This window comes from Phyllobates terribilis, unplaced genomic scaffold (assembly GCF_046119375.1).
Source record: "Phyllobates terribilis strain yellow unplaced genomic scaffold, ASM4611937v1 Scaffold_5__5_contigs__length_657084704, whole genome shotgun sequence".
In the NCBI taxonomy this organism is placed as follows: domain Eukaryota; kingdom Metazoa; phylum Chordata; class Amphibia; order Anura; family Dendrobatidae; genus Phyllobates; species Phyllobates terribilis.
In genome coordinates this window covers 114,470,175-114,493,952 of record NW_027362765.1, presented here as the reverse complement: position 1 = coordinate 114,493,952, position 23,778 = coordinate 114,470,175, and the positions used below count along the sequence as shown (strand labels likewise).

General features: G+C 54.2%; 1 protein-coding gene across 1 annotated transcript; it reads right to left on the bottom strand.

Annotated features, from left to right (window-relative positions):
* Window positions 1-8,172: 8,172 nt before the first annotated feature.
* FAM210B (family with sequence similarity 210 member B) lies at window positions 8,173-17,329 on the bottom strand. Its single transcript, XM_073682765.1, has 3 exons — window positions 16,985-17,329; window positions 10,326-10,489; window positions 8,173-9,165 (listed from the first exon to the last, which is right to left on the bottom strand). The coding sequence occupies exons 1-3, from the start codon at window positions 17,162-17,164 to the stop codon at window positions 8,958-8,960; spliced, it is 552 nt and encodes a 183-aa protein (XP_073538866.1). The 5' UTR covers window positions 17,165-17,329; the 3' UTR covers window positions 8,173-8,957.
* Window positions 17,330-23,778: the final 6,449 nt, after the last annotated feature.

Here is a 23,778-nt window from a genome sequence, read left to right as displayed (position 1 = left end):
CCATGAATTTCTCTTCCTGCCTAAACTAAATCGTGTAAACCATGTTTAACCCCCCTTTACTGATTTTTCGTTTTGTTTTTTTTTGGTTCCCAGAGCCATAGCGTTGTTATTTTTTGGTCAATATGGCCATCTGGGGACTTTTTTTTTTTGCGGGACGAGTTGGACTTTTAAATGCTATTACTAGTTTTACCATATCGTGTACTGGAAAACAGGGGAAAAAATCCAAGTGCGGTGAAATTGCCAAAAATATGCAATTCCAGTGTTTTTTTTTTTTTTCTTTTCCACGTTCACTGGATGCTAAAACTGACCTGCCATTATTATTCTCCAGGTCACTGAGTTTGTAGACACCAAACATGTCTAGGTTCTGTTTTATTTAAGTGGTGAGAAAAAATCCAAAGTTTTGCTAAAAAAAAAAAAAAAAAAAAAAAACAACTTTCCAAGACCCCGTAGCTTCTCCATTTTTCAGGGGCTGGGCGAGGGCTTATTCTTTGCACGTCAGGCTGACGTTTTTTATTTATACTATTTTGGGGTAGATGCAGTGTTTTGATTGCCCATTATTGCAATGTTGCATTGACCAAAAATGTAATTCTGGCGTTTGGAATTTTTTTTTTTTGTAATATTGATCAGGCAATTTGTGTGTGTGTGTGTGTGTGTGTGTGTGTGTGTGTGTGTGTGTGTGTTTATTTTGAATGCGGCAACTTTTTTTTTTTTTTTTTTTTTTTTCATGCTTCAATAGTCTCCATAGACTAGAAGTAGCAACTGTCCAATAGAGGTGATGAGCAGATCACCTATGTAGCAGAAATGCTCCTGTGCTATGAGCACCGACCACTAGGTGGCGCTCATAGCGATCTTTACATGACAACCACTGGGGTCTGCCCTGACCCAGGGTTGTCATGCCAACGCATCAGTGACCTGTGATTACATGACTGGGTCACCGACACGCTTGCGGCGCTGTTAAATGCCACTGTCAGAGATACAGCGGCATTTAACTGGTTAACAGCTGCGGGCATGTGTCAGCTGTAAGAATCAGCTGACGTGTCCAGTTCAGTGCAGGCTCAGCGCCGGAGCCCTCACTGAACCGGGGGTGATGGCCTGGGGTGTACTAATACGCCCCAAGCCAGAATGGGGTTAAAATACTCACTACTGCCTTCATTGGCATCCAACCCTGGTCTGTGCCTCTTGTTTTGGTGCAGAAATGTTGGCAGCAAATACTTGGTGTATGTACCCTTACACTACATACTTATGTATGAATATAGTATAAATGGAAATGCTGCTCTAACTTGCAGAATGGTTCAATACCAGGTTTCTGATGTAGTTCAGAGTGTGGCCAGCAGATGGCAGTGAAATGTTTGGTTCTGGGGAAATCTTGATGAAAAATGGATCTTAGACCTGATGGCTTATAAAGCCAGGGGATGCATTAAAATAGAAGTGTCAAAGTTATATAGTCTAGCTTTAGACTAAAGCATTGTGTGGTGAAACACATCAGCTATTTGGCTTCATTCTTCAATGAGAATAAACAGGGGATGTATGTAATTTGTGATTTGCCTGAGATATGAGGAAAATGAATATTCTTGTAATGTGTCTGTCGTAGAGAAAAGTCTTAAGTTACTTACTGGTAACGGGATTTTTTTGAGACAGGACAGCACCACGAGAGGGGATCTGCCCACCAAGAACTGGAAACCTACATACTTAAAAGGGCAGCACCTTTCTCCCACCTTAGTTTGGATTACAGAGCATGGGAGGACCGCCAGGTTAATAAACACAACAACCACAAAATTACCCTATTAAGTGTGAGTTAAAAAAAAAAAAAAAAAAAAAAAGTGCCCCCACAAATGTGAAGGGATGGAATATCAGGGTGTTGTCATGGTCTCTCAGAAATCCTGTTACCGGTAAGTAACATAAGACTATCGATCAACCATGACAGCACCACAAGAGAATTACAGAGATGAAGTAATCTAGGGAGGGACTACAGCCTGGAGCACCCTTCTCCGGGTCAGCCGATGCATCCCATATCAAACAGTGTCTATAGAAAGTAGAGGGAGAGGACCAGGTAGCAACCTTATATATGTCCTCTACCAAGACCCCTGTCTTCTCAGCCCAGGAGGTCGCCACAGCCTGGGTGGAGTGAGCCTTCTGGCACTTCCTTGCTGCTAGATATATATGCTAGAGAAATGGCCTTCCTAATCCATCTAGCTATAGTGGACAGGACACTGCCAAATCAGAAAAGTTAGGGAATCCTTTTTTCACATCACTCGCATTGTCCAAAATCTCATCCAGAGCCGGTCCAAAGAGGTGCTCTCCCTCAGGTAAGAGAGCACATTCTCGTTCTGGCTTGGATATCTCCTGGCCAACACTTAAGCCATAAGGCTCTAAGGGCCGCGTTGTACATGGTGACGGACCTTGCCGAAAACCTAACCGAATCCACGGAAAGCGGCAGCTCACTGCTTGAGTGGAATGCTGGATAATATCTCCTTTCTTGAGGTTTTATCTTTTAGATGGGACTCAAGCTGTTCCAGCCATATTATCAAAGACCTGGCTGTGCAAGTTGCAGCGACTGCTGGCTTTAAGGCTCCAGCTGTTTCCCAGGTCCCTTTAAGAAAGGTATCAGCTTTTCTGTCCAAAGGGTCCTTAACGGCTCCCATATCAAAGGGAAGAGATGCTTTTTCTAGATGCCTTCATTATTGCAACATTGAGTCTTGGGGCTTTCTCCCAAAAGGATGAAGCTGAATCCTCCAAAGGGTATTTACTTTTAAAGGAAGGGGAAAGAGGGCCCTTTCTCCTCCGGTCTTTCACACACCTTACGTATCAGTCCCTGAACCTTATCACTAACCGGAGAACATTGTCTCTTCCATTGTCCCAGGCCCCTGAACACCATCATCATTATTATTTACGGTTATAGTGCCATTTATTCCATGGCGCTTTACATGTTTAAAAAGGGGTATACATACAAAAACAGTCACATTTTGTTCAAGTTTGTAACTGGAACAGGAGGAGCGGGACCCTGCCCGTGAGGGCTCAAAATCTACATGGGATGGGTGACGGATACAGTAGGTGAGGGTAGAGCTGGTCACATAGTGGTATGGTGGAGCGAAGGTTACCGCTGGTTGTAGGCTTGTCAGAAGAGGCGAGAGTCTTCAGGTTCCTTTTGAAGGTTTCCATGGTAGGCAAGAGTCTGATGTGTTGGGGTAGAGAGTTCCAGAGTAGGGGGATGCACAGGAGAAATCTTGTATGCGATTGTAGGAAGAGGGGAGTAGAGAAGGAGATCTTGTGGGGATTGGAGACTAGGTCACAGATATATGGAGGAGACACGTTGTAGATGGCTTTGTATGCTGTGGTTAGGGTTTTGAACTGGAGTCTCTGGGCAATGTGGAGCCAGTGAAGGGATTGACAGAGAGGAGAGGCTGGGGAATAGCGGGAGGACAGGTGGATTAGTCAGGCTTCAGACTTTAGGATAGATTGGAGGGGTGCAAGAGTGTTGTAGGGGAGGCCACAGAGCAGGAGGTTGCAGTAGTCGAGGCAGGAGATGAGGGCATGTGCTAGTGGTTTTGCAGATTCATGGTTGAGGAATGTGCGAATCCGTGAGATATTTTTGAGTCGGCTTGGATATGTGGTTGGAAGGAGAGATCAGAGTCCAGGGTTACCCCACGGCAGCATGCTTGCGGGAATGGGGAGAGTGGACAGCCATTGATGTTGATAGGTCGGTTGGGGGAAAGATGATTAATTCAGTTTTATGCATGTTAAGTTTTAGAAATCTAGCAGAGAAGAAGGATGAAATAGCGGACAGACATTGTGGGATTTTGGTTAGCAGGGAGGAGATATCGGGTCCAGAGAGGTAGATCTGTGTGTCATCAGCATAGAGGTGATACTGAAAGCCATGAGACTCTATGAGCTGTCCCAGGCCTAAGGTGTAGATGGAGAAGAGCAGGGGTCCTAGAACTGAACCTTGGGGGACACCGACAGGTAGGGGGCGAGATGAGGAGGTAGTGTGTTAGTGGAAGATACAATGTCTGGTCTGTTGGGCATGAGGAGATCCAGGATAGGGCCAAGTCTGTGATGCAAAGAGATGAGAGCGTCTGTAGTAAGAGGGAATGGTCCACTGTGTCGAAGGCAGATGACAGGTCTAGGAGTAGGAGGACAGAGTAGTGTCGCTTGGATTTGGCGGTTAGTAGGTCGTTGATGACTTTAGTCTGGGCAGTTTCAGTAAAATGGTGCGATCGGAAGTCAGATTGGAGGCGGTCAAAAAGAGAGCAGGAGAGGTGAAAGGACAGTTCAAGGTGGATGTGTTGTTCGAGTGGTTTTGAGGCATAAGGGAGAAGTGATATGGGGCGATAGCTAGTCAGAGGATGGGTCAAGGGAGGGCGCTGTTTGAGGATGGGTGTGATTGAGGCATGAGGGGAAGACATCAGTTGTTAGTGACAGGTTGAAAAGGTGGGTTAAGGTTGGGGGGGGGAGATAGCAGTAAGGTTGGGGATGAGGTGGGATGGGATTAGGTCAAGTTCACAGGTGCTGAGATGTGATTTGGAGAGGCAAGTTGATCTTCCATAATGGTGGAGGAGGATTGAATAGGTGTGAGGAGGGCCTGGGGGGACTTTAGGTAAAAGCTTTGTATGATGGTGTCAGTCTTCAGCTGAGAGGAGAGGGAGGAGGCGCTGGGGGGGTGGAGGAGAGAATTGAAGATGTTGAGTAGTTGTTTAGGGCTGTGAGACAGGGAGGATATGAAAAGGATGTTTGTTTTGCTGCAGTGAGTGTGAATTTAAAGGTAGTGAGGGACTGTTTGAATGAGAGGAAGTGCTCATTGGAGTGGGACCTTTTCCATCTACGCTCAGCAACCCTGGAGGCCTGTTGCAGTTCTTTGGTTAGGCTGGTGTGCCAGGGTTGTCTGTTGATTGTGAGAGCTTTGGTATGTGTAAGGGGGGGGGGGGGGGGGGCAGCGACCGAATTGAGAGCTGCAGCTGTTGTGGTGTTATATAAAGCGGCAGCAACATCTGCATCATGTAAGGAAGTGTTGTCTGTAAGAGGGAGGAGGGATTCAGAGAGTGAGTGTAGGTCAAGGTGTTTTAGATTTCTGTGGGGGTATGTACATGAGATCTTGGACTGATTGCTCTGGTGGTGTCCATAATACCCATACTTGAGCGGACTGCTTTAACCAGTCCATCATTCATTTAGTGGAAAACAATGTCGCTCTGCATCAGTGAGGACGAGGATGATGAAGAGGAGTCGTCAGAGTTCTCCTCATAGTCCGATGGGAGGGAGACAGAGACCTCACAATCAGTATCCTCCTTTCTCTTTACTTTTTTTTTTTTATAATTAGAGAGGGCCTTGCTGATCTGTCTTGACCAAGGTTTTTAACCCTGATGCGAAACTAGGGGGTCTCATCTGCCAAGGTCTGATACAGGACTGACACAGCCTTTTTGGGTATGAGTCCGCTAATAGGGCCTTACCCAAACAACGCACATTTCTTGTGCTTAAATTTGGTAATGCACTTCTTCCCCTAGTAAAAAACAAGAAGAAGGGCCACCGTATTACCAAATGAACTTTCACGAAGATCACTTACACCCCCCCCATATGACTCAAAGGACTGGTACTGGTTTGGAGGAAGGACCTTTCTCAGCTGGGAGATCGTCCCTGGAGCCTGGAGATTCGTCCATCCTGCTGGCACTACGATGACTGGACTCGCTCGCAGATCTTCGCCTTCCTGAGGTCCAGTTGTCTCCGCTAACCCGAAGGCGTTGTTCCTCCTGGGACTTCCCATGCCACTGCTGAGATGGTGATGGTGGCTGCTCACTTTCTGTCTGCATTTTACGATAGGGGCAGAAGTTGCTGGGAAGCTGAGTCATGGTGCGTGATAATTTTTATAGCTGCAGCTGCTCTTTTTTTTTTTTTTTCTTTTAATTAAAACACACTTCCGGGTCAGCAAGATTTTTTTTTTTCCTGTTCATCCTTACCCCCTCCACCCTCGATACCAGGTGCGACTGCCCCCTGTTAGCGATATAAGTCGAATTAGCGTTCCCCCGTCATCCTGACCACATGTGACCGATACTTCCCGATCCGGGCACGTGACTGCCGCAGGCGCGCACCCACGTCATCATGCCGGCTTCTTACAGAGCATGGAGGTGCGCAGTCATGCTACAGGAGGAAGACCCAGAAGCTGTACTATGCGATGCTAGAGCTGCAAACCCCCAGACAGGGGCACCGCTCAATAGCTCACTTCTCCTCAGGATGCAGCTGTCCCGTGCAATACTCGAGCTGCCAACCCCAGGCAGTGGCACCGCTCGACAGCTCGCATTCCATCTACGGTGCCAGCCCCTTTGGGCGCACGGTGAAGAGGCAGAGTCCTGCGCCAGCCAGACAGAGAGTATCCCTGCACAATCTGGCCTGCCCAGGTTCCATTTTCAGCAGGTAAGCCAGTCAAATGTACCCCCATCAAGGACAGGAAACCAAACTGAGGCAGGATCCTTGGGAGGATCCACGCTCATGGTGCCGTCATGGTCAACCAATAAAATGAAAATCCGTAAACTACTGATGGGGTGGGGGGTGGGGGCCCATCACCCTCACATTGAACATATGGGATTAATTATAACGGGGGAAGTGAGAGCTGATGATTCACCCTTGAAGTAGGGACCTCCTGCAGTGACCAAATAATTACAACAGGAGACCCAGACACCAAGGCTAGGATTTGTATATTCAGAGGTGGAGAAGTATACTTCTGAAGCAAGAGCTTCCGCTGTTCAAAGCACTGTTCGCAGACTTTCTGGTGCCTTTGGCCTAATATTGGGGTTTGCATTGATCCGATATTTATGGGAGATATGTTTGTCCCTTCACTATGAAGCTGAAAATATAACGCATTCACTGACATCACCGTAAGCCTGGCAGAATATCTCCAACTTAATGTTGGTTCGATGGATGATATCAATGCCATGTCTCATCTCTAAAGTCAAATTGTGATAAACGTGACTACAGTATCTACCGCCTGAGACCTCTCGAGGGGGTGAAGCTATCCTGAAAATTGGAGATCTCAATCTGCTAACAGAGCTAGAATATCCCACAACCAGCCCCTATATGAGATCACCAAGGGGAGGTATGTGGGTGTAAATATGATCTAATAAAACAGAGTTTGGGTGTCTCTCATTGTTCATTCTGGAAGACTGAGTTCACTGTGAGAGATTTATTTTCCTAATCAGAGAACTTCCCTCCATAAAGATAAGAGCCATTCCTGCAACATCAGTTTAGTACTGCTCTTATTCCTTTTTACTTTATATAGTTGTATATACCATATTATTTTGTTTCCATATTGTATATTTTTTTTAAACACTGCCTACCTTTCCAAATTAAATATAAAATTGAATCGCTCTGTTACTCTCGTTCTGTAAACTGCACCCCTGAAGCCATTCGTTTCCTGTAACGGGTATCCAATCGGCCTGTATAAATTATTCGTGGTGGCAGCTATTAGGTACTTTTGTTATTGTGGAGCTGGCAGTGACCGTACGGGGGTACATATGTATATTCTATGAGCTGTAATCAAAGGAGTATATACCATACACTTACTGAGTTCCTCAATAACTGGCCGCGACTGCGTTCGTCACTCAACTGTGTAATTGTCCTGATTGGAGGCAGCGGAGTTGTGTTCTCTGACATATTGGTGGCAGAACTGCACAATTTCCATGACTGTTATCCTTGAAAAAATGGTGGCAGCAATGGGATTCAAGCCCACGCCCCCAAAGAGACTGGAGTACCTCACTGAGTTCCCCAATAACCAACCTAGTAGTTTACTTTTCAGTCAATTGCATAATTGTCATGACGAATTGAGAAAGAATTGCATCCCCAGACAAACTGGTGGCAGTGGTGGGATCTGCGTGACCGCTCCAGTGTTATCCCTGACAGTGCCCCATCCAGGATCACATGAAACCCTACAGTCACATCCAGAGCTGCAGCAACACATTTGCTGTTAGGGCTATGCCTATACATTGATATGCTTCCCTGTGCTCGTTGTGGGCTGCATAGCAATCTTCCCTAAATCCACAGAGCAGGGTATGCACCCACATAGACTCCAGCCCTACATGTACAGTATACATGCACTGGCAGCATACAGAAGTGTAAGTGCAGCTTGGGATGTGACTGGTGTATTTGATATGAACTAGATAAAAATAAGTTTTAACATAAAACAGGAGACAATTGATAATTTTACAATTTATTTTATAAAGGAAATTTGTTTTTTTATATTTGAAGCGAATTCTGAGACAAGGCACTGAGAAAACCCAGGCATCACTGCAGTAGAAACAGACGATCCTGCTAAGTACCACCAGTGCTGGGGTGGGAGGGTCCCCATTCCTGCTAAGTACCACCAGTGCTGGGGTGGGAGGGTCCCCATTCCTGCTAAGTACCACCAGTGCTGGGGTGGGAGGGTCCCCATTCCTGCTAAGTACCACCAGTGCTGGGGTGGGAGGGTCCCCATTGGGGATATTGTAAGTGCTTTACTAATCTTTTACTCCAGCCGCTCACAGAGCTGTATTCACAAGGCTGCTGAAGCACGTATCTCACATCATAACGCAGCAGAGCAGACACTGAACAAGCAGGAGGCGCACCACCCTCACAGCAGAGGACTGCAGGACTTTACCACTCTACCACTCCCTGCTGGATCAGTGCCTGCATAGCACACACCTTCTGTGCTGCATTGTGGAAATCACTGCCAGCTCACTTCCCGAGGATTTTTTGGGCAGATTTGGATGTGACTGGAGTAGTACAGGATGAAGTCTCCAATCAGTAATTTATATTCAAACCTGTTAATGACTAGAGTGTTGTTCCAGTGTTTATCTCATAGAATAATTGATTAAAATTAATATATTATAAATCTCTGGTACATTATAAAGCACATTATTTTACAAGGGTGCAGACTCCTGGAGATGGCGCAAAGGAGGGGGTCCACCATGTCACCTGGTAGGATGTAGACCCTCTGCATTTTATGAGGGAGGCTTGAAGACGCCGGTCCTTCTGAAGTACCTGACGAGGAAGGGAACGGACACGACGGTGATGCTGATCCGAACTGGGGCAAACAGTTTATGAACGGCGTACGCCAGCACGAAGGTACTGGTGCCGGACGCCAGCTTGGACTGGACCACAGCTTCACTGAAGCCCACTTTAAGAAGCAGCGACGGGACATCCAGACCGCTGAGGAGGAAGAAACACACAGTAAATGCACAAGGAAAGATGGGTGACAACTAGTATGAAGATACCGCTGTCAGCCAGCTTTTCTGAAGTTACAAGTAAGTCATTCTGGACTCTGGGAAAGTTGGATGACACTATTTCTCATCAAGCCCTTAGTAGCCCAGTCATACAGAGTGAGATTTCTCATTGCACAATTCCAGACTCTAGGAAAGCAACAAATGTGGCCGGCTATTCCACACAGATGTATTACCCAGCTTTCCGAATAGCAGGCGCGTCACCTGGTTATACATTGGAAAGCTGGGAGATATGGACATAACCCCCGCATGGGAGGTCACACAACTTTACTAGACTCCTGAACAGGCGATAAAGCACTTCATAACTGGGCATTTGCCATTTTCATCTCTAGGAAAGTTGGGTGATGACTAGTTCTCTTTCTATACGAAGGGCTGTTACTCAGCTTTCCTAAATTCCTGAACAGGAAATCGTCCACTCTAGTTATGGCACGCTGTAATATCATTGCATAGACAGACAGGTTTTTCAGGACTCTGGTAAAGCTGGGTGACAATCATTAAGGGTCATCCCACGTTTCCAAAGTCCTGAATGGGAGCGCTACATCAGGGAGTGACATAGGAAAGGGGAATGCATAATGATGTTTTATATAATTCAGCGCTAGGAAAGCTGGGTTACGATATGTCTGCTATTGTAATTAAGATGCTGTTATCCAGCTTTCCCAAATACCAAGTTGTTGATTTTTTTATACACACTACCAGCCAATGGAGCATAACTTCAATCTGTGTCCGTCTGAAGAATAGAAACAAATCTCCAATCATCTTACTAGCGTTCTCGCTCGGAAAAGCTGGGTGATGCCCAACATGGCAGCTGTTACAGCTCACACAGGAGTCAGTCATCCAGATTTTCTGACTAGATATGGACAGACACAGTGTGCAGATCTTCCCAGAGGACTTATCCAGTTATCCTAGAACCTCAAACTTGCCCTTCAGTAGTCTTGGAAAGCTGGGTGACAACCAAGGAGCTATAATAGTGGCCATATTAGTTGTCACCCAGAAAGCTATCATTTTAAGGAACTCATTTTCATTTTTACACATTGGCACCTCGTAGACGCCCGGCGTGTCCATACAAGCATGGCAGATTGTTCTCCTCACCTGGAGACCAGTGCATAGAAGATTCCCAGTGACACCAGTGAAATCCCAACATGGAACGCTACCGCGACCCCTCCGTACTCCTTGAAGACTCGCTTCAGCTGCTGCGTCTTGCTTAGCTTCTGCCCATCGTTATCCTCAGACGTGCTAGTCGGTTCACTGGTGCCCTGTGCACAAAATAATTGATCAGAGCCACATCCTGCTTCTGACATTACATGTGAACAGAGAACATCTATGAGGAGGCGATATGGCACAAGGGCTAGTGCATGGCAAACCTGGAAAAGTGCCAGGGTCCAACCAGTGACCTCTGCATACATGTACACATTATAAAGAGCAGCTGCCAGCTGTGTTATACAGTTGTCACCGGAATCTAACTGCTGTGAATAATGGCAGCTCGGAGAGCAGCAGTTTACCCTCTAAGATGCTGCGGACAAACAGGACAGCAGGATTTAAGATGTGCAAATGGGGGAAGGTGACCCATCCACCCTTCTGCAACATGACTGTGCCACGGTGATGCCAGCCAGGGCCTACGGAGCAACTAATAAAATATCAGAATATTTAACCCTTAAGGTAAATGCCGAAGTGAAAAACATTCTAAATGGCAGAATTGCTGTTTTTAGTTCACTTCGCCTCCCAAAAAAGTGGGGGCCGCTGGGACTACCATTCAAAAGCCCACACAGCCCTGGAGCCTCCTGTCCGTGCCTCTCACACCCCCCCCCCCCCCCCGTCTCCTCCTGTCGGGGGTACCCCCCCTCCCTCACACAACCCTCCCCATCTCCTCCTGTCGGGGCTCCCCCCCTCCCTCACACAACCCTCCCCATCTCCTCCTGTCGGGGCTCCCCCCCTCCCTCACACAACCCTCCCCGTCTCCTCCTGTCGGGGGTCCCCCGCACAACCCTCCCCGTCTCCTCCTGTCGGGGGTCCCTCACACAACCCTACCCGTCTCCTCCTGTCGGGGGTCCCCCCCTCCCTCACACAACCCTCCCGGTCTCCTCCTGTCGGGGGTCCCCCGCACAACCCTCCCCGTCTCCTCCTGTCAGGGGTCCCTCGCACAACCCTCCCCGTCTCCTCCTGTCGGGGGTCCCCCCCTCCCTCACACAACCCTCCCCGTCTCCTCCTGTTGGGGGTCCCCCGCACAACCCTCCCCGTCTCCTCCTGTCGGGGGTCCCTCGCACAACCCTCCCCGTCTCCTCCTGTCGGGGGTCCCCCACCTCCCTCACACGACCCTCCCCGTCTCCTCCTGTCGGGGGTCCCCCACCTCCCTCACACGACCCTCCCCGTCTCCTCCTGTCGGGGGTCCCCCACCTCCCTCACACGACCCTCCCCGTCTCCTCCTGTCGGGGGTCCCCCACACGACCCTCCCCGTCGCCTCCTGTCGGGGGTCCCCCACACGACCCTCCCCGTCGCCTCCTGTCGGGGGTCCCCCACACAACCCTCCCCACCTCCCTCACACGACCCTCCCCGTCTCCTCCTGTCGGGGGTCCCCCACCTCCCTCGCACGACCCTCCCCGTCTCCTCCTGTCGGGGGTCCCCCACCTCCCTCGCACGACCCTCCCCGTCTCCTCCTGTCGGGGGTCCCCCACCTCCCTCGCACAACCCTCCCCGTCTCCTCCTGTCGGGGGTCCCCCACCTCCCTCGCACAACCCTCCCCGTCTCCTCCTGTCGGGGGTCCCCCCCTCCCTCACACAACCCTCCCCATCTCCTCCTGTCGGGGCTCCCCCCCTCCCTCACACAACCCTCCCCGTCTCCTCCTGTCGGGGGTCCCCCGCACAACCCTCCCCGTCTCCTCCTGTCGGGGGTCCCTCACACAACCCTACCCGTCTCCTCCTGTCGGGGGTCCCCCCCTCCCTCACACAACCCTCCCGGTCTCCTCCTGTCGGGGGTCCCCCGCACAACCCTCCCCGTCTCCTCCTGTCAGGGGTCCCTCGCACAACCCTCCCCGTCTCCTCCTGTCGGGGGTCCCCCCCTCCCTCACACAACCCTCCCCGTCTCCTCCTGTTGGGGGTCCCCCGCACAACCCTCCCCGTCTCCTCCTGTCGGGGGTCCCTCGCACAACCCTCCCCGTCTCCTCCTGTCGGGGGTCCCCCACCTCCCTCACACGACCCTCCCCGTCTCCTCCTGTCGGGGGTCCCCCACCTCCCTCACACGACCCTCCCCGTCTCCTCCTGTCGGGGGTCCCCCACCTCCCTCACACAACCCTCCCCGTCGCCTCCTGTCGGGGGTCCCCCACACGACCCTCCCCGTCGCCTCCTGTCGGGGGTCCCCCACACGACCCTCCCCGTCGCCTCCTGTCGGGGGTCCCCCACACAACCCTCCCCACCTCCTCCTGTCGGGGGTCCCCCACCTCCCTCGCACGACCCTCCCCGTCTCCTCCTGTCGGGGGTCCCCCACCTCCCTCGCACGACCCTCCCCGTCTCCTCCTGTCGGGGGTCCCCCACCTCCCTCGCACAACCCTCCCCGTCTCCTCCTGTCGGGGGTCCCCCACCTCCCTCGCACAACCCTCCCCGTCTCCTCCTGTCGGGGGTCCCCCACCTCCCTCGCACAACCCTCCCCGTCTCCTCCTGTCGGGGGTCCCCCACCTCCCTCGCACAACCCTCCCCGTCTCCTCCTGTCGGGGGTCCCCCACCTCCCTCGCACAACCCTCCCCGTCTCCTCCTGTCGGGGGTCCCCCACCTCCCTCGCACAACCCTCCCCGTCTCCTCCTGTCGGGGGTCCCCCACCTCCGTCACACAACCCTCCCCATCTCCTCCTGTCGGGGCTCCCCCCCTCCCTCACACAACCCTCCCCATCTCCTCCTGTCGGGGCTCCCCCCCTCCCTCACACAACCCTCCCCGTCTCCTCCTGTCGGGGGTCCCCCGCACAACCCTCCCCGTCTCCTCCTGTCGGGGGTCCCTCACACAACCCTACCCGTCTCCTCCTGTCGGGGGTCCCCCCCTCCCTCACACAACCCTCCCCGTCTCCTCCTGTCGGGGGTCCCCCGCACAACCCTCCCCGTCTCCTCCTGTCGGGGGTCCGTCGCACAACCCTCCCAGTCTCCTCCTGTCGGGGGTCCCCCCCTCCCTCACACAACCCTCCCCGTCTCCTCCTGTCGGGGGACCCCCGCACAACCCTCCCCGTCTCCTCCTGTCGGGGGTCCCTCGCACAACCCTCCCCGTCTCCTCCTGTCGGGGGTCCCCCACCTCCCTCACACAACCCTCCCCGTCTCCTCCTGTCGGGGGTCCCCCACCTCCCTCACACGACCCTCCCCGTCTCCTCCTGTCGGGGGTCCCCCACCTCCCTCACACGACCCTCCCCGTCTCCTCCTGTCGGGGGTCCCCCACCTCCCTCACACGACCCTCCCCGTCTCCTCCTGTCGGGGGTCCCCCACACGACCCTCCCCGTCGCCTCCTGTCGGGGGTCCCCCACACAACCCTCCCCACCTCCCTCACACGACCCTCCCCGTCTCCTCCTGTCGGGGGTCCCCCACCTCCCTCGCACGACCCTCCCCGTCTCCTCCTGTCGGGGGTCCCCCACCTCCCTCGCACGACCCTCCCCGTCTCCTCCTGTCGGGGGTCCCCCACCTCCCTCGCACGACCCTCCCCGTCTCCTCCTGTCGGGGGTCCCCCACCTCCCTCGCACAACCCTCCCCGTCTCCTCCTGTCGGGGGTCCCCCACCTCCCTCGCACAACCCTCCCCGTCTCCTCCTGTCGGGGGTCCCCCACCTCCCTCGCACAACCCTCCCCGTCTCCTCCTGTCGGGGGTCCCCCACCTCCCTCGCACAACCCTCCCTCACACAACCCTCCCCGTCTCCTCCTGTCAGGGGCCCCCCACCTCCCTCGCACAACCCTCCCCGTCTCCTCCTGTCGGGGGTCCCCCACCTCCCTCGCACAACCCTCCCTCACACAACCCTCCCCGTCTCCTCCTGTCGGGGGCCCCCCACCTCCCTCGCACAACCCTCCCCGTCTCCTCCTGTCGGGGGTCCCCCACCTCCCTCGCACAACCCTCCCCGTCTCCTCCTGTCGGGGGTCCCCCACCTCCCTCGCACAACCCTCCCCGTCTCCTCCTGTCGGGGGTCCCCCACCTCCCTCGCACAACCCTCCCCGTCTCCTCCTGTCGGGGGTCCCCCACCTCCCTCCCCGTCTCCTCCTGTCGGGGGTCCCCCACCTCCCTCGCACGACCCTCCCCGTCTCCTCCTGTCGGGGGTCCCCCACCTCCCTCGCACGACCCTCCCCGTCTCCTCCTGTCGGGGGTCCCCCACCTCCCTCGCACGACCCTCCCCGTCTCCTCCTGTCGGGGGTCCCCCACCTCCCTCGCACAACCCTCCCCGTCTCCTCCTGTCGGGGGTCCCCCACCTCCCTCGCACAACCCTCCCCGTCTCCTCCTGTCGGGGGTCCCCCACCTCCCTCGCACAACCCTCCCCGTCTCCTCCTGTCGGGGGTCCCCCACCTCCCTCGCACAACCCTCCCCGTCTCCTCCTGTCGGGGGTCCCCCACCTCCCTCGCACAACCCTCCCCGTCTCCTCCTGTCGGGGGTCCCCCACCTCCCTCGCACAACCCTCCCCGTCTCCTCCTGTCGGGGGTCCCCCACCTCCCTCGCACAACCCTCCCCGTCTCCTCCTGTCGGGGGTCCCCCACCTCCCTCGCACAACCCTCCCCGTCTCCTCCTGTCGGGGGTCCCCCACCTCCCTCGCACAACCCTCCCCGTCTCCTCCTGTCGGGGGTCCCCCACCTCCCTCGCACAACCCTCCCTCACACAACCCTCCCCGTCTCCTCCTGTCAGGGGCCCCCCACCTCCCTCGCACAACCCTCCCCGTCTCCTCCTGTCGGGGGTCCCCCACCTCCCTCGCACAACCCTCCCTCACACAACCCTCCCCGTCTCCTCCTGTCGGGGGCCCCCCACCTCCCTCGCACAACCCTCCCCGTCTCCTCCTGTCGGGGGTCCCCCACCTCCCTCGCACAACCCTCCCCGTCTCCTCCTGTCGGGGGTCCCCCACCTCCCTCGCACAACCCTCCCCGTCTCCTCCTGTCGGGGGTCCCCCACCTCCCTCGCACAACCCTCCCCGTCTCCTCCTGTCGGGGGTCCCCCACCTCCCTCGCACAACCCTCCCCGTCTCCTCCTGTCGGGGGTCCCCCACCTCCCTCGCACAACCCTCCCCGTCTCCTCCTGTCGGGGGTCCCCCACCTCCCTCGCACAACCCTCCCCGTCTCCTCCTGTCGGGGGTCCCCCACCTCCCTCGCACAACCCTCCCCGTCTCCTCCTGTCGGGGGTCCCCCACCTCCCTCGCACAACCCTCCCCGTCTCCTCCTGTCGGGGGTCCCCCACCTCCCTCGCACAACCCTCCCCGTCTCCTCCTGTCGGGGGTCCCCCACCTCCCTCGCACAACCCTCCCTCACACAACCCTCCCCGTCTCCTCCTGTCGGGGGTCCCCCACCTCCCTCGCACAACCCTCCCTCACACAACCCTCCCCGTCTCCTCCTGTCGGGGGTCCCCCACCTCCCTCGCACGACCCTCCCCGTCTCCTCCTGTCGGGGGTCCCCCACCTCCCTCGCACGACCCTCCCCGTCTCCTCCTGTCGGGGGTCCCCCACCTCCCTCACACGACCCTCCCCGTCTCCTGCTGTCGGGGGTCCCCCACCTCCCTCACACGACCCTCCCCGTCTCCTCCTGTCGGGGGTCCCCCACCTCCCTCACACGACCCTCCCCGTCTCCTCCTGTCGGGGGTCCCCCACCTCCCTCACACGACCCTCCCCGTCTCCTCCTGTCGGGGGTCCCCCACACGACCCTCCCCGTCGCCTCCTGTCGGGGGTCCCCCACACGACCCTCCCCGTCGCCTCCTGTCGGGGGTCCCCCACACAACCCTCCCCACCTCCCTCACACGACCCTCCCCGTCTCCTGTCGGGGGTCCCCCACCTCCCTCGCACGACCCTCCCCGTCTCCTCCTGTCGGGGGTCCCCCACCTCCCTCGCACGACCCTCCCCGTCTCCTCCTGTCGGGGGTCCCCCACCTCCCTCGCACGACCCTCCCCGTCTCCTCCTGTCGGGGGTCCCCCACCTCCCTCGCACAACCCTCCCCGTCTCCTCCTGTCGGGGGTCCCCCACCTCCCTCGCACAACCCTCCCCGTCTCCTCCTGTCGGGGGTCCCCCACCTCCCTCGCACAACCCTCCCTCACACAACCCTCCCCGTCTCCTCCTGTCGGGGGCCCCCCACCTCCGTCGCACAATCCTCCCCGTCTCCTCCTGTCGGGGGTCCCCCACCTCCCTCGCACAACCCTCCCCGTCTCCTCCTGTCGGGGGTCCCCCACCTCCCTCGCACAACCCTCCCCGTCTCCTCCTGTCGGGGGTCCCCCACCTCCCTCGCACAACCCTCCCCGTCTCCTCCTGTCGGGGGTCCCCCACCTCCCTCCCCGTCTCCTCCTGTCGGGGGTCCCCCACCTCCCTCGCACAACCCTCCCCGTCTCCTCCTGTCGGGGGTCCCCCACCTCCCTCGCACAACCCTCCCCGTCTCCTCCTGTCGGGGGTCCCCCACCTCCCTCGCACAACCCTCCCCGTCTCCTCCTGTCGGGGGTCCCCCACCTCCCTCGCACAACCCTCCCCGTCTCCTCCTGTCGGGGGTCCCCCACCTCCCTCGCACAACCCTCCCCGTCTCCTCCTGTTGGGGCCCTCTCTCTCTCTGTCCCCGACCCACCTGAGCCGTGTACGTCCTGACACACATGGCTGTGAGCTCCGGCAGGTGGCAGAGAGCAGGAGGCCGCAGAGCTCCGACTTCCCGTACACACCGCAGCCGGGCAGCCCCCACACACAGGCCGCGGAGTGAAGGCCGCAGCACCGGGCCCCGGCGGAGGAGAAGTCCCGGGAGCAACAGCATCACCGGCAGCGGCAGCAGCTCTCCATACACAGCGCCGCGCACAGCCCGGCCTTATCACTGCCGCCCAGAGGGCAGGAGCCGCCTCCAGCCAGAGCCGATAACAGATAACATCAGGGGACGCGACTATAGTGGAGCTGCGCCTGCGCGGGGTGATGTCACCGGAGGGGCGGGGCCTCCATTCAGTGCAGCGCTGAGCGCTGGAGACGACGAGGCTGCTGTGCTGCTGATTTGTGCAGACAAGTTGGTGATGTTACTTTCCTGAGGCTGTATGCTGGGGGCTGCGCAGCGGGGTTTGGGGGGGCTGCACGTGAAAGGGGTTGATGTCACTTGCATGGGACTACACGGAGAGGACTGTACAGGGACGAGGGTGCTTTTTGCTTTCATCATCTCTTAGCCTAATACCACGTATTGATCTGTAAAGTCCCTTGTTCTAGACTTGTATGTATACAGATATTTATATCTTTAGCCTTTTTGTTATTTATAAATGTTTTTTAATACAACTATTTGAGAGCTGTGAGTTGAGTTTTCATTTCTATAACTATAAAGTTTGGTGTGATATTAGTGAAGAGTAACTGCTGTTGGGTCCGGATCAGCATTAGCGTAACGACCGTGCACTCAGCGGTCACCACGGCGACCGATTCTGCACGCCACAATACACGCTGCCGACCAATCAGAGGCCAACAGCTGACGTCGGAGTGCACATGGTAGTGACGTCACGCTCCCATCGCGTGCCAAAATCAGCTGCTGGCTTCTTCACAAGAGGACGCAGCACGGTGGGAGAGCGAAGGAACGGTGAGTATTTATTTAAAAAAAATCAGTAGCCATAAAACTATGGGGGTGCATTTTACTACTATGGATGGCTATGGGGGTGCATTTTACTACTATGGATGTCTATGGGGGTGCATTTTACTACTATGGATGTCTATGGGGGTGCATTTTACTACTATGGATGACTATGGGGGTGCATTTTACTACTATGGATGACTATGATCTGTGCAGTATATTATATGGAGGACTATGGGGGGTGCATTATACTTCTTCTATGGAGCCCCATGACTATGTATGCCCCTGGTGAGTATAATTATTTTGTTCTATACGGGGTAAAAATGCAATTTTGAAGAGCTTTGCTAGCCTAGGAGGAGGACATTATTTGCAGCAAATCTGTAGTACATACAGTTGTGCTCAAAAGTTTACATACCCTAACAGAATTTTTCCTTTCTTGGCCTTATTTCAGAGAATATGAATGATAACCAAAAAACTTTTTCTCCACTCATGGTTATTGGTTAGGTGAAGTCATTTATTGTCAAACTTGTCTCAAAAGCTGCACATGGGACGTACTTGGACGTTCCAACATGACAACGATCCAAAACACAAAGCCAAGTTGACCTGTCATTGGCTACAGCAGAGCAAAGTGAAGGTTCTGGAGTGGACATCTCAGTCTCCTGACCTCAATATCATTGAGCCACTCTGGGGAGATCTCAAGCACACAGTTCATGCTAGACAGCCCAGGAATTTACAGGAACTGGAGGCTTTTTCGCCAAGAAGAATGGGCAGCTTTACCATCTGAGAAAATAAAGAACCTCATCCACAACTACCACAAAAGACTTCAAGCTGTCATTGGTGTTAGAGGGGGCAAGACATGGTATTAAGAACCGGGGTATGTGAACTTTTGCTCAGGGTCATTTGGATGTTTTTGGTTGTCATTAAGATTTAAAAAGAGAAAACAGTAGTTTGACAATAAATGGCTTCACTCAACCAAGAACCATGGGGGGGTATGTAAACTTTTGAGCACAACTGTAGATGGGTCTACATCAGATTTGTGTAAAGTGAGGCACGTGGGCCACATCCAGCCCTCAGGCTGTATCTGTCCGGCTTGTGGATCGTGGCAGCCATAGGGTTGAAAACAGTGGCCCAGATGCTGCATCATGTGGACCCCCCCCATGCCTTGCGTCATAACTTAACCACTATCTGCATCCTCAAGATGCAGGTAGCGGTGAATATAATGATGGAGGATAGATCCACCGGCTCCTTCTTCCACCGTTCAGCGTGTGCAGCTGTGACAGCAGACGCAATGACATCACTACCTCACATCTGCTGTGCAGAGCCTCAGAGCACACGGCAAAGAGCGGAGTGCCAGGGGAGCAGGAGCAAGGTGAGTATTTTTTTTCAATATGTGTATGGAGGGGGGTTCATACTGTGTATAGGGGGCCATTGAGAACCATTATACTATGTGTGGGGTGCTGTGAGGACAGTCACACCATTTGTGGCTGGCTAAGGACCACCATACCGTGTGGAGGCCTTTGATGACCATCATTACTGTCTGTGGGGGCAATCATACTATCTGTGAATAGATATGGGGAGGCCATCATTCCATGTGGGGTGGGGGCTGTGATGATCATCAAACCATGTGTGGGGCCATCATACTGTGTTGCCAATTGGGGGGGACATCATACTGTGTGTGGGAGGAGGAGCTGTTTATCAAGGTACAATGCCTGTATTCTCAGGGGACGTCCTCTCTGCACCAACTGTATTTTTACCTGTAGCAGTGAATTAAAGGTACTCTGTGAGCACAATGACTGTTCAAACCAAGTACAGGCCCTTGGTGCTTCACGGCGGGGCCAATCATTTAACTACACCTTCTCACCTGCTTGTTTTCAATCTATCTCCGCCATTCTCTGGCCCTATGAAGCCAAAGCTGCCAATTAAAGAAGAGGTGGTGGAAGTAGAGGGAAAACTAGTAGGTGGGAAGGTGTATTTGAAGGGAACCTGTCACCAGAAAAACGCTATTAACATGCAGATATGGGGTTAATCTGCAGGTTAATAGCGTTACTAACTTGCCAGGTGCCTACAATTAGCCGAACGCTGCGGAGAGAAAATGAACTTCATACCCTCCAGCAGCATTCAGTTTCAGTCATGGGGTCGGCACCGGTTCAGTCACCACTCTTGAGTATAGAGCGTGGCGGCGGTAACCGTGCCCCCGGGCAGGTTACAGCCACCGCTCTGTATACTTAGAGCGGTGAGTGAACCGGTGCAGCCCCCATGACTGAAACTCGAACGCTTCCGGGGGAATAAAGTTTATTTTCTCCCTACAGCATTCAGCTAAGTGCAGGTGCGCCTAGGTTAGTAATACTTTACCTGTAAATTAACCCCATAGTTGCAGGTTAATAGCATTTTTTATGGTGACAGGTTCCCTTTAAGTTAGTTAAGTCCAAGTGCGTGTGATCAGATAGTTTGCACTGGGGGCAGGTACTTCTACCTGTATGATGCTGACCAATCATAAGCAAACAGCAACTCACTGGAGCAAGAAGAACATGCCTCCATCATAGTTTAGGATTCTCAGTGTTTGAGATGTAAAGATACAGTTCTGATCTGGTCTAACCTCTTGTATGATTAGAAAGTATTGGGAGATTAAAGCACAGATGACACGTACCTTTCAGATAAGGTCCCTGTGGGGAGAGGGGACAGTGTCGCTGAGTTTAGCTGTGTCACATTACAAACCCTTTTATCAGCGCTCTTCCTCTTATAGCCTAGTCAGCTCTGCTGTACTGCACCTCCCCACCACTCCCTCACCAGAGATGTGTCAGTAATCACACTTATGTCTGCTGTGCTCTGCAGTGAGATCAGAGCAGGCTGTTATTACATCTTAGACAGGATGAGCCCAGAACAGGCAGGCAGAGTGAGCACAAGTTACTGTAAGCACAGCAGACATAGTGTGATTACTGACATAACTCTAGACAGGCAGAGTGGGGTGAGATGCAGTACAGCAGAGCTAGGAGAGGAGCAGAGCTGATAGGGTTTATAATGTGACACAGGTAAGCTGTAACAGGAATGGTGGTGGAACCACTGTGTCGTGGACCAAGGAGAGCCTGGAGGGGCGTGACTAGACACCTCATTCTTCTCTAAAGCCCCTGATGGTGGGGTTAAACTTGGCTCCAGATGAACCCCAGGTGCTACTTCAGGACAGACCTCTGACACACAAGGGCAGGGAGCTGGAATGGACTAGAAAGGGAAAGCTCAGCAGGTACAGGCAAGGCAGGTGCAGGCAGGTATGGCTGATATACAGGCGTTTACAGCAGGTGCAGGTAGGTACAACTGGTATACAGGCGGGCAAGGCAGGTGCGGTTGGTATACATGCCGCCACGGCTGGTATACAGGCAGGCATAGGCAGGTACTGGAAGGTAAACTAGGATAGGGGACCTGAGAACTAGTAAGCATGAAAACAGAGTGAATATTTTGCACAGGCACCTCCAACAGGTGTAGGTGCCTTAGATAATAAGTGTCTCCCAGCCATTGGCCTGGGGCTCTTTAAGAGACGGGAGCGAGCGCGCACCCTAAGGACAGTGCCTGCGACTCTGCCAGGCATATGCAGACCCCGAGAAGCAGCAGCAGGAATAGGATGTATGCGGCAAGTGACTTGGCGTCCCTGCCGGGGAAGAGGAGGATGGGAAGTGTGCTCCCCTCACACCGACAGTGCCCTTATCACATCCACAGTACACCCATCACATCCGCAATGCCCTACCAACATCCACAGTGCCGTCCTCACATCCAAAGTACCCCCTTCACATCCGCAGTGCCCTCCTCACATCCACATTTCCCCCTTTATGCCCATAGTGCTCTCATCAGATCCACAGTACCCTCATCCCATCTACAATGCCCCATCACATCCATGGTGCCAATGTTACATCCATTGACCTCATCACATTCACAGTACTAACATCACACCCAGTGCCTCATCACATCCACTGTGACCCCATCACACCCACACTGTCCTCACCACACTCACAGTGCCCCATCACACCCACAGTACTCCCATCACATCCACAGTACACCCATCACATCCACAGTACCCCCATCACATCCGCAGTGTCCTCATCACACCCAGTGTCCTCATCACATCCACAGTGCCCCCATCAAATCCACAGTGTCCCCATCAAATCCACAGTGTCCCCATCACATCCACAGTGTCCCCATCACATCCACAGCGTCCCCATCACTTCCACAGCGTCCCCATCACTTCCACAGTGTCCCCATCACTTCCACAGTGCCCCATCACATCCACAGTGCCCCCATCACACCCAGTGTCCTCATCGCACCCAGTGTCCTCATCACATCCACAGTGTCCCCATCACTTCCACAGTGTCCCCATCACTTCCACAGTGCCCCATCACTTCCACAGTGCCCCATCACTTCCACAGTGCCCCATCACATCCACAATGCCCCCATCACATCCAGTGTCCCCATCACATCCACAGTGTCCCCATCACATCCACAGTGCCCCATCACATCCACAGTGCCCCATCACATCCACAGTGCCCCCATCAAATCCACAGTGCCCCCATCACACGCAGTGTCCTCATCACACCCAGTGTCCTCATCACATCCACAGTGCCCCCATCAAATCCACAGTGTCCCCATCACTTCCACAGTGCCCCATCACATCCACAGTGCCCCCATCACACCCAGTGTCCTCATCGCACCCAGTGTCCTCATCACATCCACAGTGCCCCATCACATCCACAGTGTCCCCAATACATCCAGTGTCCCCATCATATCCACAGTGTCCCCATCACATCCACAGTGCCCCCTCTTCTGATCACATCCACAGTACCCCCAATCACATTCACAGTGCCCCCATCACATCCACAGTGCCCCCTCTTCTGATCACATCCACAGTGCCCCCATCACATTCACAGTGCCCCCATCACATCCACAGTGCCCCCTCTTCTGATCACATCCACAGTACCCCCATCACATTCACAGTGCCCCCATCACATCCACAGTGCCCCCTCTTCTGATCACATCCACAGTACCCCTATCACATTCACAGTGCCCCCATCACATCCACAGTGCCCCCTCTTCTGATCACATCCACAGTGCCCCCATCACATTCACAGTGCCCCCATCACATCCACAGTGCCCCCTCTTCTGATCACATCCACAGTACCCCATCACATCCACAATGCCCCCATCACATCCACAGTGTCCCCATCACATCCACAGTGCCCTCATCACATCCACAGTGCCCCCTCTTCTGATCACATCCACAGTACCCCCATCACATTCACAGTGCCCCATCACATCCACAGTGCCCCCTCTTCTGATCACATCCACAGTACCCCCATCACATTCACAGTGCCCCCATCACATCCGCAGTGCCCCCTCTTCTGATCACATCCACAGTACCCCTATCACATTCACAGTGCCCCCATCACATCCACAGTGCCCCCTCTTCTGATCACATCCACAGTGCCCCCATCACATTCACAGTGCCCTCATCACATCCACAGTGCCCCCTCTTCTGATCACATCCACAGTACCCCATCACATCCACAGTGTCCCCATCACATCCACAGTGTCCCCATCACATCCACAGTGTCCCCATCACATCCACAGTGCCCTCATCACATCCACAGTGCCCCCCCTTCTGATCACATCCACAGTACCCCCATCACATTCACACTGCCCCATCACATCCACAGTGCCCCCTCTTCTGATCACATCCACAGTACCCCATCACATTCACAGTGCCCCCATCACATCCACAGTGCCCCCTCTTCTGATCACATCCACAGTACCCCCATCACATCCACAATGCCCCCATCACATCCACAGTG